Source organism: Hydractinia symbiolongicarpus, chromosome 7, assembly GCF_029227915.1.
Source record: "Hydractinia symbiolongicarpus strain clone_291-10 chromosome 7, HSymV2.1, whole genome shotgun sequence".
In the NCBI taxonomy this organism is placed as follows: domain Eukaryota; kingdom Metazoa; phylum Cnidaria; class Hydrozoa; order Anthoathecata; family Hydractiniidae; genus Hydractinia; species Hydractinia symbiolongicarpus.
In genome coordinates, this window is record NC_079881.1 from 21902479 (window position 1) to 21912190 (window position 9712).

Genomic DNA, 9712 nt, shown 5'->3' on the forward strand with positions numbered 1-9712 from the left:
CGGACGCCTAAAAATCAAAGGCAGTATCTTTTGTCGCCTTTGCTTCCCCGAGCAAATCTCCGTGAAGTTTTCTATGATTTAACGGACTTGTAGCTCATGCGTCGGAACAACAGAAACAACAAAAACTTTTATCATGATATATCAGAACAACAACGACACAAACTTTGGAAGGTATTCTCACAAATTACGAAGCTCGCTAGTTGCACATTCGCGTAAATTTATTGACGCGCCAATTAGCAAAAAATGAGAATAAATTTGATACGGTTTGTTCAGAAGATAACTTTATTTCTTTTTTGATTAAAAAGTATACCTTTTTGACTGCTTTGTGTTTAGTTTATAAAACACACAAAAAAACAAAAACAAAATTTTCATAGGCGGGAATTGGCACTGGTAGCTTTAGGCGTAGGCTATTTGACCAATTGCAACATACGAACGATAATTCTAGAACTTCAATAAAAAGAATCGCGATGATATCAAGAAGTTCGTAAAATATGAAGTAGCGCCTGTAATAATTAAAAAAGTTTGCTACAGTAGTAATGTTGTAATCATTGTATGGTTCCACACTTGACACATTTGAGTTTTTTTGGTTCTTTAAAATCCAATTAGAATAAAAAGACTTCCGCAATGTTGTTCAGTCAAAAATGTCTTCATTATACATTTTAGGAGATAAAAATGCTAAGCCCGTCAAAAGTTGTCTGGAATAAAACATGCTTTCAGGAATGTTATTAAGGATATTTTCAAAGATTGAAAAAAAACACGTTTACTGAAAAACTGTTCACCAATGAGTAACTGTGAAACAGGAAATACTTTGAGCAAGAAATAGAAGACAGACCTGACCTAAACCATCTTTTTTGTTTGAATAATTGTCTGTTGTATGTTACAATCTCGACCACAATGTCATTGGTATAGTTTGTCAACTTTACTAGTTTTTAATTATGATTAAAAACATTTCTTAGTAATCAAATTCTAGAAACCAGAGATTTGCATTCCGCCAGAACTGTTAATAAGTCCGTTGTTAGAGCAATTGTATTTACTGGTTTTATTACACGCATTTAAAAGGTTTTACCGCAAGAGGCCAAAAGCAGAAATTGTGTTAAAAAGGCTGATTCTAACGTCGTTAGTCATGTTTCTGTAGTTTCATATACAAGTTTAACTTAATAGAAGCGTTTTATTTCACGTCTAGAAATGTTTTTGTGTCAAATATTTTTGTTAATTTCCGCATAAACAGGACGTTTAGTTGCTTGATATTCTTCTAACTTTTCTTGAGCATATGTTGCATCATGGTATTCCGGTTCGGTTTCAAAGTATACCGGTTCAGACGGTCGTTGATGTGGTTTATCTTTAATAATCGGTCTTTCGTACACATGCGATGCCTATAAAAGAAAAGTTAAATAAAGAAATCAAAACTTAAGAAGTATTACATTACAACTTGTATGTATGGAAACACCACAATAGGGATTTGTGTGTATGAACCAAAGAAAATGTACACAATTTAAAAAAAAGCAGTTGATAACAAGTAGATTAATGTCATTAAGGTCAGGCATTATATTGCTGGAGCCTTTTCTGCTCACAAGTTTCCTAGATGGTTGTTTTTGCGCCTGATTATCTTAACAACACAGTACTAGGAATGTAAACCAGCTCCTTGACACTGTATATGTTACTTCTGAGAAGACGTTGGGCATAGCTCTACTGGGAAAATTGCCAGGTAGACGTAAGTGATCATAGCATCAATTTACTGCCTGAAGTTTGCTAGGCAAGTTGCTTAATTTTTGATCAAATCTTAAACATAGACTCAACAACTGGGTTGCTTATAAAATATTAGTTACTTAACATTTACAAGGCGTTTAAAACATTTTATTTTTTGATAGCCTTTCGTAAAGTTTTTGTTTCCTTATTGAAAATATAGCTAGCCAGTTAAATACCACAACCTATCACTTTGTCCCAAAAAGGTACTTGACTTAAAAAATATAAATGCTAGACAGTTGACTAGGTAGCCGGCTAAAATCTTAGTCAAAATACATTGAGACAAGACAGCTAATTTCAAAGTTCACCACCTCAAGTAATTACGTAGGCTATTTCTATATCAGATTTACACATTTTGAACTTGCCAATGATCAGAGTGGTTTTAGGAGTGAGATTCTAAAGTTATTTAGTTAAGTCCAATCTCTTAAAATGTGCCATTTTTGCACGAATTTCGAGGCCACCATGGGCTCCGAAGTGGAATATTTCCGTGGGCGGGCGTGCTAGAGAATGCGACTAGCGACTTATCAAGGCTGTCTGCCTGACCTACGTGTGTGCAAAAGTAGCGACTCTGCAGCCTGCCGGCTGCAGAGCATTGACACTTTTGTCCATATTTCAAATATGAGAAAAAAACTGCCCTTGTCTGAATATTTTTGTCTAAGATTGTATATATCAGTATATCTCAGCAGAATCAGCTTCATCTATTCACACTTTACCACATTATTTTGATAAATAACTCAATAAATAATACTTTTGAAAAGATTTCATCACTATAAAAATATATTTTTCAGAAATGAATAAATAATCACTTGGTTTGAAATAAAACTTAGTGAAGCAAAGCGTTGGAAAACATAAACAACCAGCATTCATCGTCCTCGCCATGTGCATGAAGATTCAATCAAACTGCTTTTACTAGCCGCAGAAGATGTACTAGTAACACCAAATCATTCACTATTTATAGTAACCAATATACTGGTTATGAAAAACATGCTAGCCGTCAAGTAAGCGCTAGCAGCTCAGACAACAGGCAATAAACCCTGGGGACAAGGATGTAATGTCCAAAGATTTTCGGTGAAACACCATGAAAATTTTGCGTTTTTTCTGAAATTTCTTTGCATCTAAGGGTTAAATTATAGAATTGTTAAGAAATTATCGTTGCAGTTCAAGATTTGCTGATAGAAAACGCGCGTGCGAAAAGAAAAGACTGTCAAACGAGGAAACGTTTTTCACAAAAAGTATAAAAAGACAAAAAGATTGCGAACACTTACGTTTTATTAATGTTTTCGTTCTTAAAATTCAATGCATTTTGAAACAATTTTACCATCCATTTAAACAAAATATCTCAGCTGGTATTTTTTGATTTAATACTCTCGTTAGAGTGCGCACACTTTTAATATGATTAAAGTAATTCACTGAATATGTCCAGATGAAAACATAATCCAAGCGGACACCAGCCTTTGGAGATTAAAAAGTTCAGAGGAACAAAAGTTTTTAACAAAACTTACCGTCTGGTTTGTTGTATCACTGGACATTATGACATCTAAAAAAAATTGCACATACCATAATTATGCTGGCAATATCATTATAGTGAAACAGAAAATTACTTTAGAAACGCGACTCTCGGTATTTCTAACTCACTTAAGGGATAGAAAAGTTCAAGCTCATTGAGTTTCGAGTTATCAAGATGCAAAAACACCCTAAACTACTGAGTTTATAAACGATACGATAAGTTGAAAGTAAGATTTAGTGCTGTATAGAGTAATTAACTGAAGCCAATAGTTTAGAAAAATTACCTGCATATCGACAATAATCACGTCTGTATTATTTTTTATAAAAGAAAATTGCACAAGTTCATTTAGTACACATAACATTCCGCCTGCAACGGTGTTAAACACGCTAATGCATTAATTTATTCTAGGTGAAGGGCATCTTTGTCATGCTACTATCTGTATCGGAGAAGTCCGTCGCGGATTTCTTTAAAACCTTTTAAAACATTTGAAAAAGTCAAAGTTTGACAGAACAACAAATTGTTGTTAGTTTTAGTTATTTGGGATTATCAAGGTTAGAAGATTGAATTAACGAAGGAAAACTGTCTATTCTTTTTTTATTTAATGTTGCTATTGGAGGATCTTTTCCGAAATGTATATGAATCTTAATCCTGAGGCTCCAAAAATTTTGACAGGACGGGGTCGATAATAACAAAAGTATAAAAAATTTGATCCATTTTGTGTGATCTCTTACATACAGACTATGCAGACACATCGTTTTTACGGTAACGAACAATTTGTTTAAAAAATCCGCAATTTAATTTGCTTCCATGCTCTTACTTACTTGCAGCAGTTGAAGTGACGTATTCATATTCTGGATTTCCCATCTCCATTGGTTGTGGTTTATGTTTCTTCCCGTCCTAAAGTGAAATAGTAAAAAGATAACAATTACTAAGAAATAGCAAAAATTACTGGACGATGATGGTGTAAATTACAAAAAATAAATTTGTAATGTAACCAATATTACTTACCTTTGTTTTTCTATACCGTCTAAAATAAACAAATATCGTCTTAAAGAGTGTAAAATTTTTATGCTTCATTTGTGTTGACCACTCTCTCATATGTTAATGACAGTTTTAGTGCGCTTATATATTTACATTTGAATCCGCTCTGTTCGTTAAACCCCTTATCTTCCTTACTCTCAGATTTAGCTGGTTAGGGGTTGCAAAGACTCTATTGCCCTACTGTTCTGAATGAATTTTTCTCCTTGATTAATACCTTTGCTCTAAAATGCAGTACTTTTAAAAGTACGCCTAGGTCAGCTGGTCGTATCTTAGATGTCTTAGCTTATTTGAAGGAGGTATTCAAGTCTACAGTTGCTTCTTCTATTATTAAACGGAAAATATGAAGGAGGATTAAGCATAACATATAGGTAAAAAAAAAACAATTTCTAAGCGTCATCGTGGCTTGTCATTTGGAAATGTAACAGGGTGAGTGGATCACTGAGAATTCATGAATTTTATTTGACAGTTAAGGAATTTAAACCCAATCAGAAAATAAACCAGTGTAACCTTGTTGTAATCACGATGCCCAATACCACAAGAATGAGAATCAATGCTGCAATTATTATACCAACTAATAATGGTATATCAATAGAGCTGCTATTTTCTTCACTTCGTGCAGAAGTTATGTTTGTTGTTGTTGATACGGCTGTTTTTACTGATGTTTTCTGAGTTGTTAATGTTGTTTTTGTTGTTGTTGTTGATTGCTTTGTTGTTCGGCTAATTTCAACTAAAGAAAATGACAGAATATTTAACGTCGTGCTATGACATTTGAAATTTGTAAGGTTGAGGTTCATTTTTATCAGTGAATTAATTCGGAACATTACCTTCTTTGTCAAACTTTGCAACAATACACATTCCCTTGCACACATTGTTAAGTCTGAACAGGTAACCAGCATATTTTTCTTTATTCCAGTTTGTAATTGTGATCTAACGTAACGCAAGTGAGTCGTTATATACCACACCGACATATCGATATAAAGTCCTTATTCTCTCCGAAGTCTTTCCAAAGCAATTACAATTACAATCCAGGAAAAGTATACGCTTGCTCTCAAATTATTCTATGTCAATCGAACAGTCAGTCAGTTAAAATTGATTTAAAGGAGAAAGCCTAAAATTATCTAGAGAAGGGCTGCCTTATTGAATTTTTAAAGATGCTGTTTTTAAATAAAACATAGTAGTTATTTTTAATTTTGACTGTTAGTCTTGAAGCATTTTGCTATAAATACCCTAAGTCTTTCCACAACAATTACAATTGCAATACAGGGCAGTAATGGTGCACAAGGTCGTTTATCCACAGTCGATTTATTTGAAACACTATTGCAATGTCATTTTGGTTACGTGTTTTTTTAATCGAATTTACGAAAAAAGTATTTTTCGAGAATGAAATTATACTTGTTGACTGCACGGGATATATAAAATAGGTTATTTTTACTAAGCAATCCTCGCCATGCAAGTCTAGCCTTGAATATTATCATTTTTAGTGATAATAAGCCAAAAGGTAAACAAGTAAAATGTTTAATAAAGATTAACTCCCGCGAAAAAGTTAACCTCACATGAAAAAGTTTTGAAAATTGTCTGTGAATATTTTTTTTTTTTTTTAAATCTTACTAGTTCTCGATATAAAGATATAAACGATTCGCTGATTATACGAAAATATAACAATAGCTCTAAAACATGTCCTTGACGTCATTGACCATCAATGTATAAATATCTTATATATTAATTCCCTTGCGTGAGTAAAACTGTGAGTCCACGACACGGATATCACGGGTCACTTTCTTATGACGTGGCTGTACGCTAAAATTTAACTAAAAAGATTAGGGATGTACTTCATAGATATCGCACATAAGGTGTAAATATATAACCCGCTGCTAATAACGATATAAATATATATACCCTTATGCCAAAAAACTCTATGTTAGCATATATATATAGGTATCGCTACATATGAAACGGTATTAGATATTCACAAAGCATACGGACTGTTAAATGAAGCTCCCAGCATAAAACGGAAATTGTGTTTACGAAAAAGATGGCTGTTCTTTTTGAGTATTCTCTACTCTTTCATTCAAAATAAATCTTTAAAAAAACATTTAAAGAAGAGCATGGTTTTATAAATTAATCATAGCAAGGTTCTGTAAGGTTTTTTCATGTTTTATTTTCAGTTTTGATTATATTATTGTTGCCAGACATGTTTTATAGCTAGCATCATAAAAAGCCAACCACCACTAACAACTAGCTAGCTAGCTAGGAATATATATATATATGTAGCCATGTTCTTTATACCTAGCTAAGTCTCCAGTTTATATTTAAGTGACTAGCTATTAGCTGCTGTAGCTAGCTAATGCTAGCTTTAAACTAAAGATTCCCAGTATATATATTCCCACAAAACACATCAAACGTTATTAACCCTGAAAATTTTAAACAATTTTCCTGGTTTTTTTTTGGTTTGCGAAGTTCTTTTCCTCCAAAAATTCTGAAAATAAAGTTCAGAAATTACTTATTTTTAAAATGTAAATTTAATTTGTTTCAAATTGTGGGCAAAAACCTTAATCAGCATGCTAAAAGAACTGACTTTTCTTAATTTAGAATTACTAAACACAATCATTTTCTTACATTTAGTGTAAACTTTTGTGCGTATGGCTTATATTTAATACACCAAAAGAGCTACTTTGTTGATTTCAATTTTATACTCTTTGTAAGCTATTTTTTTCTTCTTTTTGACATTTCTGTTTTACCACTCAATTTTTACATTTTATAAGTTATTTGGAACAGAATGGTATGAAATAGACCAAAATACCTGATCTTAGTTGTTTTTAATTTACAGGCTGTGTCTGTGAAACTTTAAGGGGAACATTTGGTGGAAGACAATGGCATGACATATACTGATAGAACTGTTTTTTGTTGTGTTAGATGTTATATCTGAACCTTTTTGACATTTTATGTTAATTTTGCGAGGAAGGACCATATATATATACACAGAAGAAGAATTCAATTTTACACCTTGCAAGCTTTGTATAAATTCTTACTGGGGAGGACTCCGTGCAATATATCGAAATGACTGATCCTTCTCGATTTAAATTTGATGTGTTCTAAATCGTATATAGTTTTGGAAATTTTGTGTAAGATTTAATGGGTAAGGGCTAGATGCAATATGTCAAAAAAACTTTTTTTGTTGAATCAGAAGCACTCCCTACAACCATTCTTTTTTTTACAGTTTGTGAAGCTTTTGTGAGGAAATAGTGTATGCAATATTATCGAAATAACTGATTTTTGTTGCAAACTGTTTTTCTTTGGCATTTTGGATTAAAATATTGTTTTAGAGGGCATATGCAGTAGATATATGTACTGAAATAGTTAAATTTTGCAAACTTTGATTTTGTTGTTACCTCTCATTTTTTACATTTTGATTAAACTTTTGTGGGAGACCGTCGGTATGCGAAGGACCAAAATAAGAGATTTTAGTATTATTTAGAATTTGTATTTTGTGTTGCAAAATTGGTGCAAAAATTGACATAAAATGAACTTATATATAGAATGATTGCTGTTGTTTAACATGACTCATTATGACTTATATATATATTTTATGAAAATTTGTGACAGAATATTATGTGAGATTTGAAATTTTGTTTACTTTATTGATGGTAAAACAGCATGCAAATTGCTAAAAGGACTTTATTAATTTTAGATTTAAACACCGTTTTTTTGTTGGCATTTTGTCTAAAGTTTGGTGAGGAAGGACTGTATGCAATATATCAAATAATGTTTTATTGCATTATTTGTCCTTGCAAATCCCTTTTTTTACACCTTAGATAAAAAATTCTGTCAGAGGCACAATTTATTGTTTATTATTAATTTATTGTTTCACACTGTGTGTCAACCTTTGGCAGGGTTTGCAATAAACTAACTGATTTTAACATATACAATGAGAGAGATTTGTGTTTGACATTGATCAGCTTTTTTGTATATATGTGGCGTTTTAGGTGATTTAAATTTTATGGGTGAGATGTATGTTGAAATGCTTTTGGAAACTTCTTTCCGAATAATTTTCGCATTTGTCAGATGGTCAGAGCAAGTAATTTTAGTAGATTTAGATTTTAAATGTCACATAAATACTGCAGTTGTTGAAAACCTTTAATTTTTTTGGTCATTTATATAATAATGCAGATGTAAGATGCGCACTGCTGTATTGTTTGTTTTTTGATGGACATATATCTGCTACATAAATTAAATGGAATACAGTGGATTCTTCCACGGGAAACATCTAGTATATATTATTAACCATATACGCCTTAGCAATACTTTTAAGCACAACATCTCACTCAGAACCAATCATACATTTTTTTAAAAAATATACAACTTCCTAGACAACTTTCCAAGGTTATTTGTATCCTGTTTTTTTTTTCACGAAAGATAAGCATTACCAAAACATTTGAACTAAACCAAAAAGTGTTGTACATAAACAATGTCAATGCAGAAAATGTATCAATACAGTAAAATAATCAAAGACTTACTTACAAGCGGCGGCGAATCTTTAGAGTTAAAAAGAGTCCAATTTGCAGGAATTTCCTTCTTTTCTGGGTATATTAAATCAATTCCAGAACGTATTGACTTGCAGTGTTTCAAAACTTTGTTTTGTTTGTCGTTTAAGAAAAAATCGGAGGTATTACGAACGGCAACAATCCTGGTTTCATATGTATTATGTCCAAAAATCGTACAATCTGACGAATCTTAACGAAAATATGAAGCATCGTGTTACATTTGCGCTACGAAAAAAAAAGAACTTCATACAACTGTTGTGCTTACCGAAAAATTTTAGGATGTCACTCCTGTTTTTACATTGGATTATTCCTTTTATAACAATTGCAGTTTCATATTCCGTGATACACACACATTTTTCGTTAATCCATTTTTTAGTATTATCTTCCGCACAGTCATCGAAGCTAATGCCTGTAATGACATCTCCACCCAATTTTCGTTCAATGAATAACATTTCAGTATATGACAAAACTAAAAGCACGCATAAATATTTATAAACCATTTTATGTATCTTCTTGATAGAAGTGATATCATAGTTGTAAAATACAAGCTACTGTCCAACAACATGGGCAACTAAAAAGTATCGCGGTTTGAAAGAATCATTAAACATTTTTAATGGCATTTTTATGAACTGTAGTTATTAAAGTAATTACTTTAAACCGACAAACGACACGATGAAACGTCATATCACATTCATCATTGGTTATGTAATCATGTGGTCCTGTTTTTGCCACTACCTTTTAATGATAGCAGAAAATGCATTAAAACGTCTTTTCTACACCAATAGGGATATGTTTCTTCTTTCAAGGCTGTGAGACAGTATAAATGAGAGATTGGCAATGAGCTCAAAAAGAAGAGGCCCATAATAGCCAGCATTAATTT

The 9712-nt window shown here is 32.2% G+C and overlaps 1 protein-coding gene across 1 annotated transcript; it reads right to left on the bottom strand.

The window, feature by feature from the left end:
* Positions 1-1107: 1107 nt before the first annotated feature.
* On the bottom strand, positions 1108-9403 carry LOC130649307 (uncharacterized). The gene is made up of 8 exons (XM_057455566.1): positions 9098-9403; positions 8810-9021; positions 5116-5218; positions 4799-5018; positions 4259-4277; positions 4072-4147; positions 3246-3280; positions 1108-1373 (listed from the first exon to the last, which is right to left on the bottom strand). Exons 1-8 carry the CDS (start codon positions 9330-9332, stop codon positions 1197-1199), a joined length of 1077 nt encoding a protein of 358 aa, XP_057311549.1. The 5' UTR covers positions 9333-9403; the 3' UTR covers positions 1108-1196.
* Positions 9404-9712: the final 309 nt, after the last annotated feature.